The 23,862-nt window shown below is 39.7% G+C and overlaps 7 protein-coding genes across 11 annotated transcripts; 4 read left to right on the forward strand and 3 right to left on the reverse strand.

Moving 5' to 3' along the window:
* Positions 1–16: 16 nt before the first annotated feature.
* Positions 17–4,119, forward strand: LOC129584822 (origin recognition complex subunit 2-like). Of its 3 annotated transcripts, none has more exons than XM_055477154.1 (9): positions 17–87; positions 1,185–1,248; positions 1,524–1,799; positions 2,043–2,311; positions 2,507–2,639; positions 2,722–2,815; positions 2,879–3,022; positions 3,091–3,333; positions 3,639–4,119. In XM_055477154.1, the coding sequence occupies exons 2-9, from the start codon at positions 1,222–1,224 to the stop codon at positions 3,839–3,841; spliced, it is 1,389 nt and encodes a 462-aa protein (XP_055333129.1). In that variant the 5' UTR covers positions 17–87; positions 1,185–1,221; the 3' UTR covers positions 3,842–4,119. The 3 variants fall into 3 exon arrangements, with proteins under 3 accessions (XP_055333129.1, XP_055333128.1, XP_055333127.1); XM_055477153.1 differs by having other exon boundaries at positions 31–215; XM_055477152.1 differs by lacking the exon at positions 17–87 and adding an exon at positions 565–690.
* A 133-nt stretch (positions 4,120–4,252) lies between these two features.
* On the reverse strand, positions 4,253–7,733 carry LOC129584821 (alpha-(1,6)-fucosyltransferase-like). Its single transcript, XM_055477151.1, has 7 exons — positions 7,312–7,733; positions 6,839–7,039; positions 6,320–6,428; positions 5,676–6,166; positions 5,225–5,410; positions 4,990–5,143; positions 4,253–4,912 (listed from the first exon to the last, which is right to left on the reverse strand). Exons 1-7 carry the CDS (start codon positions 7,515–7,517, stop codon positions 4,607–4,609), a joined length of 1,653 nt encoding a protein of 550 aa, XP_055333126.1. The 5' UTR covers positions 7,518–7,733; the 3' UTR covers positions 4,253–4,606.
* A 444-nt stretch (positions 7,734–8,177) lies between these two features.
* On the reverse strand, positions 8,178–9,702 carry LOC129584823 (uncharacterized). Of its 2 annotated transcripts, none has more exons than XM_055477156.1 (3): positions 9,576–9,702; positions 8,707–9,142; positions 8,178–8,522 (listed from the first exon to the last, which is right to left on the reverse strand). In XM_055477156.1, the coding sequence occupies exons 1-3, from the start codon at positions 9,612–9,614 to the stop codon at positions 8,347–8,349; spliced, it is 651 nt and encodes a 216-aa protein (XP_055333131.1). In that variant the 5' UTR covers positions 9,615–9,702; the 3' UTR covers positions 8,178–8,346. The 2 variants fall into 2 exon arrangements, with proteins under 2 accessions (XP_055333131.1, XP_055333130.1); XM_055477155.1 differs by having other exon boundaries at positions 9,429–9,647.
* Positions 8,909–11,647, forward strand: LOC129584825 (ubiquitin-conjugating enzyme E2 G2-like). The gene is made up of 3 exons (XM_055477157.1): positions 8,909–9,059; positions 10,645–10,719; positions 10,882–11,647. Exons 2-3 carry the CDS (start codon positions 10,653–10,655, stop codon positions 11,313–11,315), a joined length of 501 nt encoding a protein of 166 aa, XP_055333132.1. The 5' UTR covers positions 8,909–9,059; positions 10,645–10,652; the 3' UTR covers positions 11,316–11,647.
* A 340-nt stretch (positions 11,648–11,987) lies between these two features.
* LOC129584820 (anoctamin-10-like) lies at positions 11,988–16,201 on the reverse strand. Its single transcript, XM_055477150.1, has 12 exons — positions 15,999–16,201; positions 15,789–15,895; positions 15,560–15,698; positions 15,247–15,390; positions 15,024–15,143; positions 14,548–14,835; positions 14,213–14,477; positions 13,689–14,061; positions 13,570–13,605; positions 13,090–13,377; positions 12,853–12,969; positions 11,988–12,386 (listed from the first exon to the last, which is right to left on the reverse strand). Exons 1-12 carry the CDS (start codon positions 16,078–16,080, stop codon positions 12,285–12,287), a joined length of 2,061 nt encoding a protein of 686 aa, XP_055333125.1. The 5' UTR covers positions 16,081–16,201; the 3' UTR covers positions 11,988–12,284.
* A 360-nt stretch (positions 16,202–16,561) lies between these two features.
* Positions 16,562–17,811, forward strand: LOC129584754 (uncharacterized). Its single transcript, XM_055477065.1, has 2 exons — positions 16,562–17,312; positions 17,480–17,811. Exons 1-2 carry the CDS (start codon positions 16,778–16,780, stop codon positions 17,542–17,544), a joined length of 600 nt encoding a protein of 199 aa, XP_055333040.1. The 5' UTR covers positions 16,562–16,777; the 3' UTR covers positions 17,545–17,811.
* A 1,252-nt stretch (positions 17,812–19,063) lies between these two features.
* On the forward strand, positions 19,064–23,142 carry LOC129584769 (ecdysone receptor-like). Of its 2 annotated transcripts, XM_055477082.1 has the most exons (8): positions 19,064–19,137; positions 20,177–20,291; positions 20,888–21,050; positions 21,182–21,292; positions 21,361–21,728; positions 21,993–22,160; positions 22,348–22,552; positions 22,630–23,142. In XM_055477082.1, the coding sequence occupies exons 2-8, from the start codon at positions 20,187–20,189 to the stop codon at positions 22,938–22,940; spliced, it is 1,431 nt and encodes a 476-aa protein (XP_055333057.1). In that variant the 5' UTR covers positions 19,064–19,137; positions 20,177–20,186; the 3' UTR covers positions 22,941–23,142. The 2 variants fall into 2 exon arrangements, with proteins under 2 accessions (XP_055333057.1, XP_055333056.1); XM_055477081.1 differs by lacking the exon at positions 19,064–19,137 and having other exon boundaries at positions 19,919–20,291.
* Positions 23,143–23,862: the final 720 nt, after the last annotated feature.

Raw genomic sequence — 23,862 nt, forward strand, 5'->3', positions numbered from 1 at the left:
TATTGCATATGAAAATTTTGCAGACGACAACAAAGCATTTCTCTGTGCCAAAACCTCCAGAGTTCTTTGCACATTCATTTCAACTAAGTACGCACTGCGTGAGTGTTTTTATGTAGTTTTTTTATTTCACATTACATAGGAGTTTAATTTATTAGGTTTTGATATTGCGAAATCATATTGCTGAATTATTTACTTATTTGTTCCGTGGACCTCAGGTTTGTGATGATCAATTGCTAGGACGAGTCATAAAGAAAAGCTTTTACGGTTTACCCTAGAAAAACTGTTTAAATTAAGCGAAGCATATCATGTTTTGTGATCCTTCTTCGTTTAATCTAAATATAAACCAGTCAAATTAATTACAGTACCTTATAGCACTCAGTGCTTACTTATCGCATATTAATGCACGTAATGCAAGATTTCGCTGTAAACAGTAAACAGGTTGTCAATAATTGCAGTACTTTCAGTATATTCACAGTCAGTATCTACGGGTAGTGTAATTTGTTGTGATTTGTGAGCATAGGAACATTTTCAGTTTACTACATAATATCATATCGTTTATACCAAAGCTTTTTTACATTTCTTTTTCGGGTTTTGCATTATACCTTTCCGTTTGTTTTCTTAATTTTTTACAGTTTTACTGTTAACGGTTAACACCATGCACCATGCTGTGGTACTCCTATCTAATTACTAGTTAGTACTTTAATCAGGGGCGTCACAGGTTCGGCAAAAGGGGGGTGTCAAATTTTGACAGGGGGGCAAAATTTGACGGGGGGCAATCGGTTTTGAAAAACATACTCTGTCTGCTCTCTTCAATATTACTCTGTCTATTCTCTTCTAAATTTTGACGGGGGGCAATCGGTTTTGAAAAACAGGGGGAGTCAAACTCCGAAAAATTGCCGGTTGACACCCCCTCTATGACGCCCCTGGTACTTTTTACGAGCCGAAAGCATGTTAGCTACAGTTTTAAGAGGAAAGGAATACAAATAGAAACGTCAGCAAAACCCTACAAATTACGTACTTATATAAAGCTTGTCCCCTTGTCCCTTTGGTTATGTTAGTAGAACTACTTTCAGCTAAGTATTTCGCAGTTACACCAGTATGTGTTTTTTATTGTTTTCCCCATTTTTCTCTTTTGTATTGGTTTTCCCATTTGGACCTATAGAAGTAGTTGTTTATTTTTGCAGCTTCTGCTCGATTCAGTGGATATTACGGTATCTTACCATGGCCCGCAAACTTACCGGAAACGATGTAAGCATAGCGTGGTTTTTTAGCCGTTTATTCGAATGAAATAGGCATTAGCCTTTTGCGGTATTTAAATCGAGGAAATATTATCTTAACAAATAAAGAGTTGTTCACTCGAATTACACGCTGCTGCTGATAACGATGGTAAATACAAACAGCAATGGTGGGCCGGCTCTTTATCTTATTGCTGATGTACAGGTCTGCTAATAGGGTTTTTACGTGTATAAAGTCGTACGTCGTTTACATGCACTTGCTAAATGGTCTTAATTTCGCTACTCTAGATTTTGGCACAAATGGAAGCAGAAAATGACAGCATGGATGACCTTTCAAGTGCCAGCGAAGACGATGAAAATGAACAGACCATGTCCGAGGAAGGATCACAGGACACTGTCGTGATCACCGGAAATGTGGTACATACACCGGAACATTTTCAAAGCAAAAAGCGCGGACAGTCGCCTACGTTGGTTACATCCGCTGAGCATAAAGACGTCGGTCTGGAAGAGTCTCTCATCAATGTTATGCCTTTCCATGAAGTTCGCAAGTCCTTGAAATTCGACGTACGGCTATGAACGAGTTTGCTCGATTTAAAATAGAAATATGGCATATCAGTTGGAGCGTGTAGCGTAGCTAGTCTCTGGAAGCAGAGTTTTATGAATTGCTGTTCTTTCGTTGATGTCGTAATAATTGTGCCACATATTCCGAACGCAGCACGGACTACTGTATTTAAAATTTTCTTGCAGTGCAGTGCATTGAAATTTTCTGAAATTGATGTATTGCTTCAAGCTTGCACTTCCACATAGGTTTCTCCGCCCAGACAGAAGGACACCGAAACCGACACTACATCGGATGATACTCATGCTAAAAAATTCAAACGCGTCAAAAAGGATACGATCCAAGAGCCCGATTCAGATGAAGACGATGAGACTCCGAAAACGAATGCGTTTCAGCCGATGAAGCCGGCAGATGTTCGAGAAATTATGGACACTGTTGTGGATCCCTGGATCGACAATAAGAAGTTGCTGAGGGAAAACTGTGAAAAGCAGTTTGCTACATGGCATTTTTTGCAGAGGTAAAACGCTCATAATTTTTTTAAACTGATGCCATCCAAAAATATACTTTGATATGTTTTCATTATTTAAAAATTCACTTTTTTCGTAGATGTTAAATATTATAGCAGTTGCGCAGGTTGCTGCTTCGTCGAAATTATCGATGCTTTATTCAATTTACAAAGTGGTTTGGTAACAGTGTATGATTGTTTTTCTAGAAAAGGATTCAGTATTCTGCTACATGGAGTTGGATCCAAAAAATTGTTACTTGATTCGTTTCGTATGAAAGAATTATCCTCTGAACCGGTTATGGTGATCGATGGCTTCAAGCCCGAATGCAACTTGAAAGCGGTGAGTTGAGCCGGCGTTTTCCTAAATCTGTCGTTATAGCGTCGTTTTTCGTTGTACAGCCAATAATTACACCTTTTTGCAGATTTTCGAAGCATTTTATACGAAAATAATTGGTTCAAGCTGCCCGAAAATGCTCATGGATGTTGTGGGAGGGATGGTCCAGCACATCGAAGAAAGTTCGTCACGACAATGACAATTTTCGTTTCAAAGTATGAAAGCTTATTGTTATGTGATTACAGAATATGAACATTTCAATATCCTTTTGCACAACATTGATGGGCCATCTTTGAGAAATTCTTCATCACAGCAGGCGTTGAGAGCGTTAGCGGTCAGCCCCAAGATCCACTTTGTTGCCTCCATGGATCACCCAAACCTTCCACTGTGTGAGTTTTTATTGCTTTGATCACATTTTTTCCGTTGGCGTTGCAGTAATTGTGGTTCGCAATTTCAGTGTGGAGCCAGACTGATCTGGAAGTGTTCAATTGGCTGTTTTTTCACTGCAGTACATTTGCTAGTTACGATGAATTTCCGGTGCCCGACCTCGGCGGCACGAGTGCTGTACAGACTTCTTCTTTGGTACTGGAATCTCTGCGCCATGTCTTCGAAAGTCTTACAGTAAATGCCAAGCGTATCTACCAAGAAATTGTCAAATATCAATTAAATCATGGGGACGAAAACGCATCCACCGATCAAAGTGAGTTGCACCGTAAATGATAACTTGTACAGTTATCGGTACTTAAAACATTTTTTTTGCGTGACGGTGACTTATTGTTAATGGAAAGGCTACTTACTTATTGTATCTACGATCAGTGGTGTGTTTTATATGTGAATATTTCATTCTGGTCCTTTGCGGTTAAATATGTTGTAAAAGTTTCGCGGTTTCTAATGTCAGTTACTTGCGATTTGAAGGCTGTGAGAACACTTAATTCAGTTCCAGAATGATACATCTGCTTGCTGGTTTTTATGTTTTTATCTAAATTTGCTATTTTGTTGTTGCAGATATTGGGATGCCTTACAATGAGCTGTATAAAATCTGTCGCGCGGAGTTTCTGGTGAGCCGTGAACCGATTTTAAGGAAACAGCTGATCGAATATTATGATCATCAAGTTTTAAGAAGCGAGCGTGGAGCGGATGGAAAGGAATACCTTACCATTCCTATAAGTAGGGATTCCCTCAAAGACTTCCTGGATAATTGTGAATAAACCGGCTGATGGTTGTGAAACTGTAATTATGTACTATCCTTGAACGAAGTTGGTCAAACCGCTCCAAGTAGAAGTTCTGTTTGACTTTAGTATTCGCGGTTTTATGCTTTATTTAAAGACTGCAGCGATAATTCACTGTAAGTACAAAGAATTATTGTGTGTCATAACTGTGCGGCTGATGTTAAGGCTTTGTGATAATTTTAAATTAACGGAAAAAACTGAACGGATCAGCTTGAGCGGTCTCAGTTTGAACTTTAGCAATGAAATTATAAGAGTAACTGTCAAGTGTTAACTAAGCAGGGAGTGAGTGAGTACGGACTTGCAGTTATTGTTATGATTACTCAATACAAACATACAATTGCACACTTCGCGGGAATCGTTATTAACACGATACAGCTTCGTGTCGGATGACAATTTCGCCAAGAGTTGTTAAGGCTTCTCTTGCATGAGTAACGCGAAACATCGCTGCGGCTTCAGTTACTACCGTACTTAATATCGTGAACCTTAAACAAAATATAAAATTTATGTTCGTATAATTCTGCTTTTTCTTATCACATTATGTGAGCGGATAACCGGGAAACACCAAAAAATCATTTGGTTAAAACTTGATTACAGACAGAACAAATATAACCAGTGATTAGTATAACAAAAGCAATAAAATGGCTTTATAACTTGTACTGGTATGGTATGCATAAAAAACTTCACACGTTGTTTATCACAGAAGATTGTCTTGGATTCAATAAAATTCTGCGGGGGACCATTCGATTATTCGGGAAACGAAATATCGACTGGAAGAGGTACCGGAGCAATTTTATACGACGGAATCAGTCCAGTGTGACCGGTTCGCTCGTTGCGCGCTCGGGATAATCCATTCCACAGATTTTCAACTGCGATCAACCGGTCACCTTTTTCCATGTCCTCCATTTCATGAGCATTTCCTCTCTGATGGTTGTATAAAGCTTTAAAAGGTCTCTGGCCTGCACCAGGCAGCCAATATTGGTCATCCAAAGAATCGAAATCCCCTGATTTGTCCTCTTTCACTTGCATTAAAGCGTAAGCCATCCGACAAACCTGCAATAATTAAATTTAATGACTATGCCGCTGGTTTATAAAGCGTTAATAATTGTACTTATATATATAATGCTTACATTAGACGACAAGGTGCATACGAGATGGTCACTGTGTGCAAGAAAGCTGATGTCGGAAATAATGCTCATAAGAGGCGTATCGTCGGGGTCCATTCCGTTTTGTTTGGAAAGGAATGCGTTATCGCTTCCGTAAATTTCATATGAGTAATTGTACCTACCCGGATTACCATTATGATCAGTAGGTAACTAATAATGAAGTTGTGATATAGGTAAGTAAGCTCTCTCTAGTACATACTTTGCTCGGATTTCCCTTATAACTGAAAGGTCGTCCGTTGCCACAAATATCCGCCGACGTTGACCGGTTGCATTTTCCGTGTTGAAATTCTTTCGATTAAAATAAGCCTCAACCTTTTCCATATATTGGAAAATGGCGAAGGCCTTTGTTTCAGTGAGAATCTTATCTGTTCTTCGAATGTGAATTCTGCGAACATTAAAAAAAGATTCAATATTTATTTAGCATTTCTATCTCGTACCCTTGATGCTCTTTTTAGTCACAAGCAAAATACGAGAAATTAGTTCCTACGAATAACGGTCTCATTTTAAGAAAGTCCATTTCGTATGAATACAATAAACCTAGCCGGATTATTAACTAGATGAATCGAAATTTGTATGTACGTAGTAAGTTAGTCAATGAATACTGCTTGCGGATCTATAAAAAAACTTGCTAAAAAATATTTTATTTTTACCCGACGTAAGGACGTTGCAAGCGCATTAAAATGCCTTGATTGCTGAGTATATCCGAGACATTCTGACGCAGCCGCCACAGATATTTCAGATTCTGTGCGATCCACCACAAACCAGGATCTCCATGAAAAAGAGGAATGTCTGCCGCTAAATATTTAGGATATCCAAATGGGAGCCAATCCGGTAATGCGTCGGGAGATAGTACTAACGGGTATTTCACGATGTCGAAACTATGCGACGACTGCACATTAGTGAAAACAGGAATTTGGTTGTCCTTCCACTCCGGCGATTTCGTGCAGTTTGTTACTGGTTCGAAGTACGCACCCCATCCCTTTTTCGAATAATTCCATGGAGAAGAATATAATATCAGAGTTCTGTTGAGGGCTATCGCGGCAATCAGGCAACCCACGACATGGTGCATCTGACAGCCGAATCCGCACTTCTGGTTAATGTCGCACAAGAGTTGTTTCCGGCTGGCGCAGTTAGCCGGGTGCTATATAACATATTGAACAGTAATTATAGACCATGTAGCGGCTGCACTATTTTGATAAATTGAATCTTATAAAACGGTTTAGCTGGACTGTTACTGGACATGTCTTTCGAAATTTGCACTTGCATTGTTTGTAGCCTCGCCGAAATATTTTACCTGGTGTTCGAAAAGTCTCTTTTGCGTACTTTTGGCATGGTGTTTCGCCAAAATCAGTGTCGCGCGATTAAAGGGATGTTGAAGTTCATTTGTCGACTTCAGCAGAAGGCTGTAAGCAAAGCTTTGAATTACCTTTACCACATAAACATACGTACAAACTTCCCAGGAACATTACGAAGTTTAGGTGCATTAATGCGGCGGGTTACTGTTTACTCACTTTTTACTTTTTGTTACTGTACTTAATTATTTTACTGCACTGATATCACTTTATATAATTATCAGAGTCAGTTGTGGTACCGAACGTTAAGAAAATTATTATCCAACGTAACCAGTCCATCTACAGAACCTTAATATAATTATGTTAGAAGTAAATATAATTATGTTGGAAGTATGTACACAAAAAGAGAGCACATTGCCCACTTTGACGAACGAAGACGAAACCCTACCGTGATAAGAACTGATAAATTTGGAATAATTAATGCATACTTCTATATATATAAAGTAGTATTTGTGGCATACATGCTATTGTTCAGCAAAGAGGAATCTCGGTGCAGATACTGCGCTTTGCTTTCGGTGTCGGCAGACGATCTTGTCTTGACCAGATGTTCGAGTTCAGAATTCAGGGTGAGATGGAGATCGGTGAATTGTTTTTTTACCGCCGGTATGGCGATCACAAGGGACGGATTGAGCGCAACGGATATTATTTCAGATGCTTTTGACCTAAAAGTCAATACAAGTATGGCAAAAGTTATGTGACTTGATAGTCTAGAGTGCTTTGTTTATATCCACTAAATTAACGGAGAATGTAAAATATTTAGCAGATTAAAAATGAAAATAAACTGTACAGTATATTCTTTGGAATTATTTGTCACGATTAGTATTATTATTTCTATATAATTATAATTACAGTAACATTCTGTATGATAACTTATTAATCGTATGGTATCTACTATCTACACGTAATACATATGGTGTTCACAATTTTAACATACCGAACCTGTTGCTCTAGTTGATGCATTTGTAACTGCATTGTATTTAGAACCTTCTCTCTTAAATCGGCTTCCGCAGCTAATTTTTGGAGATAATCCTGATACCAGGTTCCAACAATGAAGAAAGTAGCAATAATAACGTAGAAAGCAGCAACAATCCCTATAACAATTTTGGTTTTTCTGGGATCAGGGGGAATTATAGTATGCATGGTATTAGAAATATTTAATACTGGTGTCAGAAACTCCGAATAATACTATTTCCGGAACGGAAAGACGAATCAAAAGTATTACAGTAACGAGGTATTCGTTATGTTATGTTAATACTGGTAGAACAAAAACCCGTGATATGCGATTTCATGAACTGGACAGTGAATTTTCACGTTTCAAAATGCAAGCGACGGGTACATACGTAGTAAAGCTTTTTACGCCGGTTTACTGTTGCGCGCATTTCGGCTTGTTGTTGAAGAAGAATCGGTTAAAACAGCTCTTCTTTGCCGGAGGCACATCCACCGGTATCGGTATCATTAATGCACATTGTCTCGATGTCGGTTTGTTCATACGATCGTGCAGCTGGTAAAAGTAAAAAGTAAGTAGTAAGTTGTCGCAGTAGTACTGTACGTAGTTTGCCTATTCAGGTCTAATTTGCGGTTCAACAAATTTTCAACTGACAAAAACAAAATAGACGCACGGTGGCTAACGATGCATACCTGAACATGTGTATAATGTACAAATACAACCACATTCCATTATTGCATAGTATATGTATATAGATATGTATATTATTGTATACTAGAGTAGTATACAAAATAAAAACGCGATGTTTGTATGTGAATTGTGATTAACTGTGAAAGTTTATTATTTAAGCGGTAAAAGTTACTTCAACTCATTAAAATCTTAAACTGGTCGTAAATATACACAAATATACAATCGCCGTTCATTTAAGTAATTAGCACCCTAATTATTTCACTGGAATTTTGTTTGCAAAGCGCCATTACACTTATGACAAAAAAGAACAACATTAGCATGAGTAGCATCAAATCAGTCTTCGTGGTTTCCCTTATTTTGCTTTCTGGATCTTGGTCGTATGCGTTGCGATTGCCGGCGGAAATTGTGAGAGTTGTTCTGCCGGTTGGTGAGATCTTCAGAAACGGCCTTTCTCAATGATGGTATAATTGTAGTCGGTTGGGTAGCGAACGATACACGAGCTTTTGATCCTGCGCGTAAAACAATAACAACATTAATATTCAATCATCCGAGCAACTTTACCACAGAATGATGCCTTCAGTTAAAAGTCCAAATGCATGTGGTTCAAAAAAAAGAAAAACTGCAATGCAATTAATGCCCTTCCATCAAAATTTTATATTCTTATGCAAGCCACAAGGAAATATCGCAACATACCGTAATTAATGCTTTCCTGCGTTTCGGTTGGTGCTTCTGCTAAGTGATCGATCCGCTTCGTTTTTAAAATACCCTTCACAAATGCGGATTCGTGATCATCTTCTCTTGAAAGGTCATAGTACTCTGCTCCATGGCGACGATGTGCGTTGTTTTGGGCGTAAAACCGCAAATAATCATAAGCAACAATACCGGCAGTTATTAAAAAGACCGCACCACACACAGATGCCGGCAGTAATCTCAAAAAAGGCAAAATTCCATCCACAGATTGTTCTTTGTTTTGCCACATGTCAGCACACCGGACGTGGCATCCGCATCCCGCAGCAGACCGGACTGCTTCGATGAAGCCACAAACGGTATTGTTCGTCGAATAGGTTTTCGGTTGGACTGCGACGCCGGAGCTGTCTATTTCGGCAGCCGGCAGCACACTATCGAAAGCCTGCAATCATAATTATGATCGGGATAACATTCATGCAGGACTTTTTGTACCGTGTGAATAACTACAACTGAGAGACATATCGTTATTTCAGCGATGCATATCGTTAACGAGAACGTAAGTGATTTCCGAAACTAGCCCATAAGCTAATAAAGCCCTTCTGGCAGGTTGGTTTCCCACAAATAATCATTCCGCTATCCTGTTCAGTAAGTAGCCAAAAATTTTGGCGGTAATATTTGTGGAGTCCAAGTTTTCGAAACGCAAAAATGCAACCGATAGAATTCCTTACTTTGAATACCGCCGTGCAAAAAAACATCGTCAAGAGTACGCAAGAGAAAACGTATGAAGCGTGCAACGAATGCATCATATTGATTCAGAAGTTGTACTCTTCTTAATGAGTGTTTAATAAGAACATATCAATATTAAAATAACTCACGTCAGGATCTGAGAACGCAATTTCGTATGGTTCGCACATTTGAAGGTCATGAAGCGTGGCATGCCGGAAAGTCAGGTCAATAAATATTTCATAGTCCTTTGCAAGTACAGTATCTGTACTTATTATTGTGCCAGTAAATACGGCGTAAAGTGTGGTAGATTTTGTTCTGTGCACGCGTGCAGCTACTTAGTAACAAAGAAAACAGCAATAATTTTTAGTATTATGTCGCTGTTTTTTGAATTATTCTCTTTCAAGCTAAAAGTTTGAATTAGTGGTAGGCTTGTTCTTTTTCAAGCTAAAAGTTTGAATTAGTGGTAGGCTTGTAGCAGTGAGCCTGTGGATGAATAAATCTAAGACAAACCATCTGTAAAATACATTACCTACGTAGACTCTTTTGTTAAGTTCATTATTATTTTGTTAATTACAAATTACAAAAGCAGAACTCCAATCGGTTTTCATCTCTCAATAAAAAAACGAACTGGTCACTTCGAAGAACTGGCGGAAGCTCACGAAAAATCCTCTAGATATGCTTTAAACTTTAAAATACACTATTATTATGCTCATAAAATTTTGTCTAAAGTGTAAATCATGCATTCATATTTCAACGTTTTATAGAAACAGGTAGTTTAAAATAAGTACTAGTTTTCTAGGCGCTGTGGACTTTCCGATCAAGAAAAAAATCGATTTTCATTTTGGTAAGAAGCCTTTGCTGATTTTATTTATAACCTTGCCCCAAAGCGGTAGCGCTAATCCACATTCCACAGAATGCAGCGGTCGGTTTAAGCGTCGCTCCATTAATGCGGTTCGGGTACGGTTCGGCTACATGCTCACCTTAAGCAAAAAAGTGAGTCAACCGGTTTCAACCGGCAGCCTGCTTACTACTTACCTGAGCAGCAAAATCCCGCGATCGAACCGACATCGCAGTCGATGACCGACGTTTACCAGATTTTCTAGAAACCAGAAACTGCTTATTCGTTGTATAAAATACTGCGGAAATATTTTTGCATTTCTGCCTCTACATAATTTATTTTCTGGAGTATTTCACCGATTTTTAACTGTCTTTCTATAGTTATAAAGATGGCAGGCCCAGCGTTGAAACGTTTAATGGCCGAGTATAAACAGCTTTTATCCAATCCGCCAGAAGGTAAGAGCACTGTGACTGTGCTGCCTGCGCATCGCGTCCCGGAGAATATATAGGGAACTGCCGATGTCGATTACAACGAATTTGACAAGGGCACGGACAGCGAATCCGTAGCTCATAATTTTTTAATTTATGCAATAACCTGATCGAATTGCGACTTTGTAGGAATTATGGCGGGACCCGTGAGCGATGATAACTATTTCGAGTGGGAAGCCCTGATTCCTGGACCCGAAGGGACGTGCTTCGAAGGGGGCATTTTTCCGACCCGACTGACATTTCCGTCCGACTACCCGCTGAATCCCCCCAAGATGGTCTTCACATGTGATATGTTTCATCCTAATATTTATCCAGATGGACGGGTATGTATCTCCATTCTCCATCCGCCCGGCGACGACCCGATGGGATACGAGACCAGCGCTGAGCGATGGAGTCCTGTGCAGAGTATCGAGAAGATTTTGCTATCGGTTATGAGCATGTTGGCCGAACCCAATGACGAATCACCAGCCAATGTCGATGCGGCCAAAATCTATCGGGAAAACCGCGAGGAATTCAAGCGAACGGCTCAGCGCTTGGCAAGGAAATCCCTGGGGATCGATTGAAAGCGACTTTTCTTCTAAAGAACGATTTTGCTTAAAGAATTTGTCTGCCATCGTCATAGGTACAACTGTACTAGGTTTTTAATTGAAGTGTCGAAGTTTTTCGTAATCAGTGATTGTTTCACATCTTTCTGTTTTTGGTTTTCCGATATAGTGTGCTTTGTTTTGGGGCTACCGTTACCTTGATGCAGTGTCTAATTCTATGCAAACACCTAATTTTTGTCAGCATGGTGCAGCATTTTCCTGTTATTTCGAGGTTTTTGCCGTTGCTGCATGGATTCAGTACTATCGCTTTTGCCAGATCTTTGCGCTTCTTAATAAATAATTTTTGCTTGCTTTGGATTCCTTATTTGTCATGTATGCCGTTGAGTCCAGACATTGTTAATTTGCTTTTAGACGACAGTTTTAGTGGTTGTCTGTCTGGGTACTGTGTTCGCTAGCATGGTATTACCGGTAGTTGCAAGTTATAACCGTAGCATACATCAGCACTACATTTCAAAATATTGTGCAATATGCACTTTAATTGTACCTGCTTAAAATTTATTACTTATGAATTTTGTATCAGATATTGAACGAATAATAAGGTGTATTAGTACTTCGTATTTCTTATAAGTTCATACTTCATAACCCTCACATATGTCAGAAACGTTGCGTTTTATCCATCGCGCTGGTGGCCGAACACTAAATCCCTTTAATTCTAATCCAACAAGCAGCAGAAAACATTTGAGGATTAATCAATACCAAAATACGAAATGCGAACCGGATAACTCGTTACACAATTTACAAAACAGAGCGAAGCTAACATAAATTATTTTGTTCAATTTTACAATACGCAAAAAAATTTATGAGCAGCAACGAAGTTAACAGTTAACACCTCTCTTCAAGGACATTCGTACGACTACAAAACAAAAATACCATATGAACTAAACCAAAATTTGGCGGAAATCTTCAATTATTTTACACTTATGCTGATCACTTGTTGAATTCACCCTGCGGTTGACGGTAACCAGAATAACTTAATTCCGATCCAGCGAACTTTTTAGACGTCAAAGCCCGCCGTGATTCTCCAGCTCGCTGCAAGGTAACATAACCGGCATGACGTGACATGTAGTGTTATCAATATATCTACATTGTACTGTATTTGTATTGTACACATACTGTATCACGGTGTCACACAAACATCGCGACGCAAAGTAACCATATTAGGCGCCATCCATAAATTACGTCACGCAAAAAAATTGGACATTTTGATACCCCCCTCCCCCTGTGTCACCAATGCTAACAAACTGAGATCCCCTCCCCTGAGCGTTACGTAACAAAATGAGAACCCCTCCATCGATATAGCATGTTGACGTCATCATCGTAACAAATTTTTAAAGCCCCCCTCCCCCCTCGTAACAAACAGTAACGCTTTCAGGACCTCCCCCCTCCCCCTACTTGCGTGACGTAATTTATGGATGGCGCCTTACTTATCGTTAAATAAGTACAGTACATACTACACTATGTTACTATACTTTAAAAAATTTAGAATACGGCTTACTCGTTCTTTCAGTGCCGTCTTCATTTCATATTCGCTCCGGGCAATCTCCAGCTGCACCTCCCGTGGCACGGTAGGCAAAATCACAGACATTCCCAATTTGGCAAAAATCAGAATATGCTGCAACAAAAATGCTTACTTTGCGCAGGGTTAATACTACTGCTTAATTCTGTTGTGGGATACAGGAATTTTAAGCGAGAGAAACCTAATGACACCTGATGACATGAATGTTGCATTTACCTCAATGACGACAAAAATCAGGATCATCTGATCATGACCGGTATGCTTGGCATAGTCGGTTACAATCGGGTTCAAATAGACCAGAGCGAGATTCGTGACCACCGCCGCGAATCCCATCAATTCAAACGCTAGCTGCCAGGGTCCGATGGAATTGCCCGGTCGTGCAAATGGCCGCTGCATAATGTTGCACAATTTGAATCCATCTCCGCGAATTTCAACCACGTTGTTTAACAATGCGAACAATGGGGCAACCGGAAAAGCCGATGAGAACATGAACGCATAGCCGAACTACAAAATCACAATCCCTTTGGTTAATACAGCTGTTTAAGTATCACAAAATTGACTGAACTATTGTTACACGTTTCGGCAATTGCTTAAGCTATATTCATATTACACCAGACAATAAGCAATTTAAATATATCGATTCAGCAACACAAGAGGTTACGATCTACATCACATGGCAGAATAAATAATTCCAACCTGGAGGAAAAGTTCCAGATAATCATCGAAAGTACCCTAGAATAAGACAAGTGAAAGCAAAAGCACACAAGAATTCCAAGGCGTTATCAATTTCGCTGCTTCAAGTAACGATAACAAACCTTGTAAATTGGCTGATCATTTTCGATAATCGCCTGATCGCGAAAGACCGTAAAATTCGCATCCTCGTTTTCGCCACGAATTTCCCGTTTTTTGTTCTCTTTTCGCAATTCACGTTGCAGCTGCCACTTCTGATAGCGCACTTTCATGAAAGGGAAAATCGTTTCAGAAAACTGATCGATGATTTGATTGGTAATAAGCTGTGTCCCAAGATGACTGCGCAGTAGATCTAAATCTTGCAACCAAAACGCGATGAAGAACAAAGAGGAAAAGGAGTTCACGAAGTTGAATAACAGCAACTTCCATATCAAATGAAATTCATAGGATGTTTGCAGGCGGTGATTCTCTTTATCGGTTAACCATGTCGCGACATATCTGCATTCACAAAAATCACAGGCCACAACCTGTGGTAAATCTTCCCAACATTTGACAACAAAAGTAATTACACACATAAGCGCGCAACCTTTACATTGTCAAAAAGCTGCAAACATAAAAAAACGGTAATATAAGTAATTTACAAATTTACCTGTATGAACCCTTGAAAATATTGACGCACACTGTGTAGATCGCACTTGGTGCAAAACGTCCAAAGAACAGGAAGAATGTCGGACGTTTTATGTACTGATCATTCAAACTGGTTTGGGCATCCAAATAACTTCCCAACATGAACAGCGACAAGAAAAGGCACAGAACAACAATTGGTGTGGATATAAAAGCGATCCAAATATAACGTGTCATCTCGGGATAAACGGGTTCAGGAAGACCGGTAACGGGATTTTTTCCCATTGAGCCTGTAAACCACACAAAAACAAGACAATCGCTAGGTAAAATTTTGCATTTTTCCTTACAACGTCTTTGTACCTTTGAACTGTGAACGGGGAATTTCAAGTTGCTCATTGGTTTTAAACAGTACACCCCATTTGTAGCACAAGCGATTGCAAAAGCGCTTCCAGCGTTCAAAAAAGAAGGTTGCCCATAAAAGATTAAATATGGCGAACGCCGCAACGGTCGTCAATGTTGCCTGACTGAACAACTGAATGGTAAACATCGTCAATCCCAATATCGTCGCCGGTATCAGCATTTCTGTGTAAAATCCCAAAAATGCAAAGTAGATGGCTATATGCTCGCCAAAGTAATCGCGAACGGCATCTAAAAAAAAACCGAAAAAACGGCATCTAAAAAAAACCGAAATTATATCAAAAGCGAAAGTCCGAAAAAAATAATTTCCGACTTTAGAATTTCGTACGGTTGTATCTAACACGAAACGTAACACCGGCACCACAATAAGCCATACTGAACATTAAATAAATGAAAAACCGGGGGAAATTTTAACTCACCAAGCGGCTGCTTTCGAGACAATTTCTTCCCAACCCATCCGGCAAAAAGCCGCTTCCTTAGTTCTTTCTCGTGCAAAGGGAAGATCTTCAATATCACATCTTTTCTCTGCATTTTTGTAACTAAAAGCACACACTCCTTATTGTTAACGCAGAGCAAATACTGCTATTTTGTGCCTTGCTAAGCAAGGCACAAAATCAGAAAACTGTCTGGCCATTTTCTTACTGATACTCTGTCCTTCACTAAAGCGCAGTTTATCCGACTCAAAAAACTTCTCCATTTCTTCGGCTTTGGCGCGCAGCTCATTGATCTCGAAATTAACGAATCGGGCTTTTTCAGAATACGTAAATAAATTCCCAGGATCTTCATCTATAAAAGGCAAAATAAATAAAAAATTAAATTAATACACCTGAACCAAATCAACAATAACTAAAGCAATATAAAGTGGATATCGAAATGTGACAAATGCATAATAATGATATATCGTGACAATGCACACTGACATTGTGAACGTCATGGAAATTATTCATGCACCTACCCTCAGGCACAAACGACGACAGGGATGCAATGCTGAATTCCTTCATAGTCCCATCTTTCGCATCGGGTTTCATCACTTCCAGCCACTCCGCGAGTTCCAGTACGCGGTACGTGGGAGCACAAATGTGCAGAAATGCATACTACAGTGTACATACACGATCATAATTCCAATACTTACAGTAATCACTAATCAGGATAAAATAAAACGGCAGCACAGTCCTACAGATTACCTTGTTTGTGTCGACATCGCGCACTGCGCGCACTAACAGCTCAGCTCCCTGATTCCTTTTAGGTGCACGAATTCGCCATATAATCCAGTTAACAAGATCTTCCGTACCTGAAAATATAACGTGCAGTAGTAAAAAGTACCGACAGATCCCGTGGACTGAAGATGGAAGCTGGAAGCACAACAAAATGTTTTATCACAATAGTGTGCATACAGCGACTGGACAGCTCGATGACACAATGGGTTTCGAAAGGACCCTGTCCGCCAATTTCCTCTGGTTCTGGAGTACTTTCCATCGTGGTATACTATACCAAATCACAAGTAAACGTACCAAAAGCGCTGCATCTCACAGCGAAACCAAAATTATGAATTCAAATTATTATTCAATAGTTACTTATAATTCGAGGGATATCCCCAGTTTTCCTTTCCATATCAGAAATTAATGCCAGACTGCAGCTAGCGTAGTGAGCCCTAAAGACACCCATATCGTACGGTTCACTACTGCGGGTGCTGTTAGCATTGCAAACTTTGTTGTACGTACATACTGGTGTGGCTGCTGTTGTACGTACATACTGGTCAGTGCTGTGATGTCCGGTGGCCGGCGTATCCTGAAGACCTGAATGAACCCTACCGAAGGTACTGTACTGTACGCTTTTTTACTTACCAGTCAGGTCCTGTCTGATTGGCCAGAGGTCCGCTGAAAACACCGCTTGTCTGCAGATCAGACGGAATGATGTTGTTGGCCGAACCGACAGTCCGACACAACAGGCGAAGTACCGTACGGTACGTAGGTATTTTAACCCATCAAAGTAAGAAACCAATGAATTTTTACTGGCGGAGCGCTCCGTAGTTTTGAATTGTGCACTAGTTGACCCTTCTCACTTTTCCATATTTACTGATACTCCCTTTGATCTCGAGCTGATTTTTTCTGACCTTTTGATTTGCCGCTCTGCTTTACTTCGCTAAATTCGCCGTCAGCCGAATTCTTTGAAAATGGCAGCTGTAGAAGCCATTCCGGAAATAAAGGATGTCGTGATTAGCAGCCTGATTGTAAAGGCCGAAAAGGACAAAACAACATATACCCCTGGAAAGTTGAACGATAATCCCCAGGATCAACCGCTTGTGGAGGATTCCGGTGTGGAAGCGGACGCGAAACAGGCAACCAGCGAAGATAAAGCCACGCAACAGGAAAAGAGCGCCAAGGGTGAGAAGGCTCAAAAGAAAAAGAAATCAGCTAAAGAATCTGATTCTTCCTCGGAGTCTGCTTCTGAAAAGGAAGAGACCAGTGGAGAAGCATCCAGTCCCAAGAGCAAGAAGACGAAAAAGGACGACGATTCCAGTACTTCCGGTTCTGAGGAAGAAGACGACGAGACGAGTGATTCGAGTTCCGATTCCGAAAAAGAGCAGGAAACCAAGATGATGGCTAAAAATTTGATGAAAGTTGGAGGACGCGATGCTGTTAAATTCGTTGCCGCTGTGCTCCAGGAAGTGCGAAAGCGAGAAATGCATAAAGATTCATCCTCAACGGGTAAGCAAACGGTGGTGTAACAGTAATTATTTAATTCATTCACTATTTCACAGTTTCGATAATATTTAATAAAAATACAGCATTAATTTTATACGAATTTTTTGAAGAGGCTGGACAGATCTAGAAATCCAGACTTTTACCAGTTATTTTATCACTCTGTTTTCCAGAATCCAGCTCCGATTCCAGCTCTGATTCCAGTGATTCCTCATCTGAGTCAGAATCCGATGATTAGAAGGCTGAATTGAATAGTGATTGTAAATTTGGCATACATAGTTTTTATCGGCAGGTGAATTTTTAATGCTTCCACGTTTGCATTTTGATCTACTTCTATGGTTTTAAGTTAAGCCTTTAAATTTTTGCCGCTCTCATTCCGGCTACGTTGTGACTTTGTCCGGTTTTAAATATCTATACACGTGCTTTGTTTTCAGCGCCTACGTTTGAAAAGTTTAGTATGACATTGTGACGTTGTGCAAAGAAAAGAATATATTGCGGTATAAAGTTAAACGTAATGTGCCCAGGGCGTATAGAAATACTAATACAACTGTAACGCGCTATTTTAATATCGTTATTGAAAAAATTTCTACATGAAAATATACGAGAAAAATCGACCTCATCTGTTTGCTTTACATAATTAGCATTAATTAGCTTTACATAATTAGGTATCAAAAAATCCAAATGTTTGAGACTTTAATTTATCCAACGAAAAGGAGAGAGGCGCAAAGAGACTGCTATATTCACTGATTGTATAAATATTAACAAGTAAATTCAAGCAGCCACACTACAAGTGAAACAAACTATAAATTTAATGATTCCAACTGTAACCAATAAGTCAACAACAAACCACGGTGCACATCATCATACAGTATTTGCCCATCTTGCGTAAAAAAGTTGGATGAACCAACTTCACTGCATCAGCTGTGCTGGAGATCCAGAGTATTCAAGCCAAATGAGCGTATTACGTCTCCGAAGCTTTCGCTTGTTCCGTGGCATTCGTACCTTGGAGCATACTATTCCTTTGCCGCGTATAATGCTGCCAAAAGAGTACCATCTGATCATCGATATACCTAGCACACTGTGGATTCGTCAGCTCTTTGCGGAAAGACTCGTGCTGGAGAAGATCGAGCATAAACAGGCAATTCGGATACTTTATGAAGGCTAAATATTCCGGTTTCTTCCAGTACTGCAGATAATTAAGGTAATTGATGAAACTTTTATCTCGAAGATATCCACGTTGAGCGAGAAAATTCAAATAATTTGGATTAGCCAGGCACTGGACAAATTCCAGCTCCGCTTGAAAGCGAGTTTTCTCTGAGTTTTCTGGAAGACTGGATCCAAGATTCAGCGAGTCTCCTACCGTAAGGCGAGAAAGCGACATGTCGAGGCCGAGTGTTCTTTATTTATTATATGCTAAACAAATGAAAAGTGTGCTACAATCAAGAGCGCGAGAACGTAGTAATAATTAATAAAAAAGAGCATAGAATAGAAGCTCTAGATCTGCAAGCACCAAGCTCACTTCTTTTCAGCAAACTGCACCGAACGAATGAATGCAAGCGATGAAAATGAAAGAAAAACATTGACGTAGTCAGAGTGCGGTGCGCTTTGTGCAGCACGTGCGGTAGCGGATCACTAATATAGCAACACCGCTCCAAAAGCGTGTTTTCGATTAAACTTGATCTTTTTATCCGAAAAATCAATTTACAGGTAAGACAAGCATAGCAAAATTATCGATTTTTGTTCGCACTGTGAGACCGCAAAAATTCTGTATGTGACAGCTGATTGTAACGGACTACGATAGCCTTTAAACAATTTGGATTTGTCCAATATAGTATGTACATATATGTACATTATAAATCACTAGGGGCTTTGCGTTGCAACTTGTATGTCACATAAGTTAGCACCCGTCTATATAAGTAAGACTTCCGGCCGTCGAAATTGGTTTGTGCGTATGGCTTAAAACGAGCTGGTGTGCGGCACGCGTGTAGATGTGACCAGCTCGCTCATAAACACATAAGTAGCCGACCTGACTGCCAGTCAATCCCCAAAACTTGCAGCACGCTTCTTTCGTTTGCCTCTCAACAGAACTTCCCAATCGATATATCAAAAGATAGAGAATTAATTTTCAAACTTTTTGGTATATAGCAAGTGGAAATCTATGGCAAATCAAGAAAGTTATGGCTGTTTTGGTTTCTCGTAAACAAAGCATAGGCCCGTGTGAGGAGGCGTTGCTTGCATCCTATGCTAAGAGAACTCCGCCATAACTTCCCTATGATAGTGTATGTGAAAAAAAAAAACTCTATCTTTGATGATCGATTGAAGTTCTGTTGAGAAATAAACGAAAGACGAGCGTTTGAAATTTCGAGATCCACTGGCAGTTCGATCAGTTTCGTGTATGTATGCATGCTAGGGGGTGGAGTTACATACATACGCGTAAGGCTCTTACGAGTATGCATTTTTGGCACCGCCCTCACCCAAGCGCAGATCTAATTTGCGCGGCAGCGAATCGCCGCATTGTGGGTTCGGCCATGGCGTAACTTCTATTGATGGGTCCTTAGTTGTGTAGCATACAAGTAGCAACGCAAAGCCCGGACTAAAAAATTATACAGATGTAACAGTTTATGTTGTACAGCAGCCCGACTTTTCTTGCGCTTGTATAGATTTTCTTTTATATAGTAATTTAATATTTTCTGTTTACCAGACGCTTTTCTACTTTTGGTTTCAATTTTGAACTCTGTTGTAGTGTCAAAGCACTGCACTCTGTACAATTAAAACGTTACCATTTACCGAACAATCTAAAAAGTTTGGCGGATAAATGCGATAATACCAAAAAAGCCGACTGCTTTACCTTTTTCTCTCTTGGTGAATAGCTAAATCAAAATGTTCCCGAACGACGATGGCGCAAAAGTTTTACCAAAATGTCGGATTTGCGGTGCGAAATCCACAGGGATTCATTATGGTGTGATCAGCTGCGAGGGGTGTAAGGTAAGGTGGTGCTATTGTATACCTACTCGTAGTTCAAATGGTAAGACAAGCATACTCCAAATAAGTGCTTTAAGTACTTATACTCGAAAATCGTAATTAACGTAATTATTATACATACAGAGTACATTACATTTTATCCGTTAAATTTATCAAGATTTACCCATACTTTTGACTTAGATTTCTTACAAAACCATATTTTCTGCTTGTAATTTGTAAACGCATTGTACCAAGTGTATCTGCTAACGATAAATTATGCAGCTGGCGCGGGCCAAATTTTTGGATAACATCAAAGCTTCTGTAAAAGATTACAGTAACTTTTACGCCTTACAGACTGTACGAGTCTTGTGGAAATTATACGGGGTTTATAAGTATGCCTCATATTTTGAGCAAGCAGCAGTATACCTCATATTTTGAGAAATGCATGTCCGGTCTGGTTCGAACGTTCGAACTTTACGCGACTTTCGTTTCCTTCTGTGCTTGTATTTTCATTAATTAAATTTGAGCGGTACTTATTGTGGCGTTACTGGCGTATACAGTACAAGGCTAAGTACAGTATTCCCCGAAACACTGCTATTCAATGCAACATTTTCTCCTAGGCATTTTTTAAACGAGAGTCTGTTAAAAGCACGAAATATGTGTGCTATTTTGGAAATGCTTGTCCTGTTGGTTCGGTGGCGCGAGGAAGATGTCGAGCCTGTCGCTACAGGAAATGTTTGCAAGAAGGAATGGTCAATTTCAACAGTCCTAATGCCATCGTCGGTACGTGGAAAATCGCATTGTTAGCGCGGCAGCGATTGTATAGCAAAAGTAAACTTACCTTAGCCACTGTAGCACACACCTTTGCAAGATTGCATGTCTAATGCGAGTAATGTTGTTACATTGTGTGACAGGATCTGCAAAATGCACATCGAAGTTTTCCGGCAGAGAAAAATCGCGAAACTGGAATTCAGCTACAACTGCTTTTGATTACGCTGTATCGAAGCCGAGTGCAGTTGTTAAAGGTTATTTTGTATACTGCATGAATGCATGAGCGCCTTTAAATTTCCGAACTTGGATTTAATTTTTTTAGATCTGCTTCCGCGAGTCGACATATTTCGTTTTATTCAATCGGACACAAGCGAAAAATCTGAACAAAGGTCAGCCATTGCATATGACCGGTCACTTCTGTTCTGTAAAGACATCGGCCCAGAAAGCCTCCATAAAATACAACTTTACGATAAATTTCCTGGTTTCCGAATCAAAATCAACCTTGACGAGATACAAACAGCGCCATACCGCGCTGACTTTCAAGCCGATTTTCTGCACGGCTCCGAAGAGAGCCTGAACATCGATACCACCATCCGATCAGTAACCAATGCATTTTGTCGCTCTTATATGGATCAAATCGATCTTTGGACGGAGTACGCCCGGAGAACCTTGATTCTGTGCGAAGTTCCGGTAAATCTATATATACATAGACAGTCGATACTGCGGCAAAGCGAGTATTAACAGAATGGCTGGCGTATTTTAATATACCGTAATATTTCATATTACGGTATATTAAAATAATTAAAAATGATGTTCCTGTGTATAGTGTGTACAGGGGGAACCATCGCAACTTTTTTATCGTATATATATAATTACTTTTCCTAAACACCGTGGCATCTATATGATATATATCTTATATTCCACTTCATTATTCCTTTTTTCGCTACTTATTAGAATCAACCGGAAACTACCCTGCCCATGATGATACATGCGCTGAAGCATGAGTTTCAGGGGGATGCAGTGCGTGCCGATGATTTCACCAAAAGCCTCCCCGGTTTCACGAAACTGAGCCATAAACACCGAACGCAAATCGTCCTTGAACGCTCTTTTGATTTCTTTCTGGTAAAAAACTAAAACAGTTTACATTGTAATTCACTTATGCAGCTTGAAAAAGGTAAAAGCGGACAGGTGTACTTTGATTTTACATTGTAAAAGTATACTATGGTTTGCTCATGATGAAATCTAAAGCTTTTGTCGGTGAACAAAATATACCACGCGCCACTTTGCATGTCAATAGCTTTTCTGACAGATTAACCATGCGGCGTACATGCAAAAAGAGGATTACTACTGGTGTGTGGGCCCACATGGATTCCATTTTAACAAATACTGGATGAAACAATTAGTCAATCAGGACTGGATCAATTTCATTGAATTAGCCGCATCTGAATTCAACAAACTGCACCTGACTATGACGGAACGCTACTTGTTTCTATCAGCAATTATTCTCCGTGCCGGTAAGGTGACCGTGCGCCATATAATTATTTTGTAGGAAAGCACAGGAGCGGATGGTAATTGACAGACGCAATTGTAGGCACCATATCCGTTGAGAATAAACTGAAAATGTCCTTTATCCACGCTCATTACTTGGATGCCCTGCTTTCGTCAGTCCGCCGACGCCTGTCACCATCTGACCTTAGCCAGCTATTTCCGCGTCTCCGGCAGGTAATGGGCCGGATTATCAGTGTGGCCAACATGGATAGCAGTTATTACCTCGCCTTGGATCTCAGCTCCATTCCCTTCGATCGCAATCGGGATATCCGGCAGTTTATGCTGGAGGATAACCCCGAGAATGTCTTTATTGCTCATTGGTTGAATTCGTCCATTGAGGAAATCGCAGATTAACAAATACACAGCCATATACTGATATTGGCTTCATTGATCGCAATTTTTTGGAGATGACTTTCATCCAGTAAATTTATTTTTGCACGCATTCGTGTACTGAAAGAGTATCTATTTTACTGTATTTTATTTTTGTATTTGTCAAAATTTTTAACAGATGTTTTTGTGGTGAGAACTCTATCAGATGGAAATTTTCCTGACAGAAAAGTTTAATAAACGTTAACGGCAATGTATGATAATATTGCGGTCATTTACGTACGTATCACCATTTTAATTCAAGTACATTATATCTACGTTTTACGTACCGTGAATACTGTAAAATAGCATCAAAATATACTGCTACAAATATATACGGTAATTGCACAGCAGCATTCCACCTTGTGTTTTGTTTTATGGACACTGGCGATACAAGGATTTTGACACCGGGATTGCACTCTATCACTGATGTTGAACAGTAAGAATAATATACCGTAATAACTATTGTGCCATACATAACCGGTTAACTAGCCGCTTTTATTGTTATTATCGCAAGCGTTGGTTTTGTTAGTCAAATGATGCATGTCATGCACATCAGTCAAACCAGACACTCCGCTTTTCCACCTATTTTTATACCTTCCATTGCTATTTTCAGATAAAGCACATAGGTACACATAAAAATCAAATTTTACTTGTCGGGTCGTCTTCCTTGTGATGTGAAGATGATGTTTGGAAGATCAGCGAAGGAATTAAAATTGTTACGAAATCATTGGCGGTCGCATTATTTGAAGTTGCTGATTGCCTATTTTCTGATTGTAAAGTATGCCCCTCTACAGCAGTCCAGAAAATAAAATCCCGGGTGTTTGATTTTAAACAATATCGTTTTTCTTACATTTTGACGTGCTTCGATAATAGAAAAGGATTCGGATACTGACCGGCAAATATGGAC

Source organism: Paramacrobiotus metropolitanus, unplaced genomic scaffold (assembly GCF_019649055.1).
Source record: "Paramacrobiotus metropolitanus isolate TYO unplaced genomic scaffold, Prichtersi_v1.0 Parri_scaffold0000014, whole genome shotgun sequence".
Taxonomy (NCBI): Eukaryota; Metazoa; Tardigrada; class Eutardigrada; order Parachela; family Macrobiotidae; genus Paramacrobiotus; species Paramacrobiotus metropolitanus.

Excerpts from the sequence above, each read along its gene's own strand:
- LOC129584822 (XM_055477152.1), top strand. The coding sequence starts at position 656 with ATGCACCATGCTGTGGTACTCCTATCTAATTACTA. Across the intron at positions 2,312-2,506 it reads ACATGGCATTTTTTGCAGAG|AAAAGGATTCAGTATTCTGC; the intron begins GTAAAACGCTCA and ends TTGTTTTTCTAG. Across the intron at positions 2,640-2,721 it reads CCGAATGCAACTTGAAAGCG|ATTTTCGAAGCATTTTATAC; the intron begins GTGAGTTGAGCC and ends ACCTTTTTGCAG.
- LOC129584821 (XM_055477151.1), bottom strand. The coding sequence starts at position 7,517 with ATGCATACTATAATTCCCCCTGATCCCAGAAAAACCAAAATTGTTATA. Across the intron at positions 5,411-5,675 it reads TTGCAACGTCCTTACGTCGG|AATTCACATTCGAAGAACAG; the intron begins GTAAAAATAAAA and ends TAATGTTCGCAG. Across the intron at positions 4,913-4,989 it reads TATGCACCTTGTCGTCTAAT|GTTTGTCGGATGGCTTACGC; the intron begins GTAAGCATTATA and ends TAATTATTGCAG.
- LOC129584823 (XM_055477155.1), bottom strand. The coding sequence starts at position 9,506 with ATGATGCATTCGTTGCACGCTTCATACGTTTTCTCTTGCGTACTCTTG. Across the intron at positions 9,143-9,428 it reads TTTGCACGGCGGTATTCAAA|GCTTTCGATAGTGTGCTGCC; the intron begins GTAAGGAATTCT and ends TTATGATTGCAG. Across the intron at positions 8,523-8,706 it reads GCAGGAAAGCATTAATTACG|GATCAAAAGCTCGTGTATCG; the intron begins GTATGTTGCGAT and ends TTTTACGCGCAG.
- LOC129584825 (XM_055477157.1), top strand. The coding sequence starts at position 10,653 with ATGGCAGGCCCAGCGTTGAAACGTTTAATGGCCGAGTATAAACAGCTT. Across the intron at positions 10,720-10,881 it reads TTTATCCAATCCGCCAGAAG|GAATTATGGCGGGACCCGTG; the intron begins GTAAGAGCACTG and ends GCGACTTTGTAG.
- LOC129584820 (XM_055477150.1), bottom strand. The coding sequence starts at position 16,080 with ATGGAAAGTACTCCAGAACCAGAGGAAATTGGCGGACAGGGTCCTTTC. Across the intron at positions 15,896-15,998 it reads CATCGAGCTGTCCAGTCGCT|GTACGGAAGATCTTGTTAAC; the intron begins GTATGCACACTA and ends TTATATTTTCAG. Across the intron at positions 15,699-15,788 it reads GCGATGTCGACACAAACAAG|TATGCATTTCTGCACATTTG; the intron begins GTAATCTGTAGG and ends TGTACACTGTAG.
- LOC129584754 (XM_055477065.1), top strand. The coding sequence starts at position 16,778 with ATGGCAGCTGTAGAAGCCATTCCGGAAATAAAGGATGTCGTGATTAGC. Across the intron at positions 17,313-17,479 it reads TAAAGATTCATCCTCAACGG|AATCCAGCTCCGATTCCAGC; the intron begins GTAAGCAAACGG and ends TCTGTTTTCCAG.
- LOC129584769 (XM_055477082.1), top strand. The coding sequence starts at position 20,187 with ATGTTCCCGAACGACGATGGCGCAAAAGTTTTACCAAAATGTCGGATT. Across the intron at positions 21,729-21,992 it reads TGATTCTGTGCGAAGTTCCG|AATCAACCGGAAACTACCCT; the intron begins GTAAATCTATAT and ends GCTACTTATTAG. Across the intron at positions 22,161-22,347 it reads GCTCTTTTGATTTCTTTCTG|ATTAACCATGCGGCGTACAT; the intron begins GTAAAAAACTAA and ends CTTTTCTGACAG.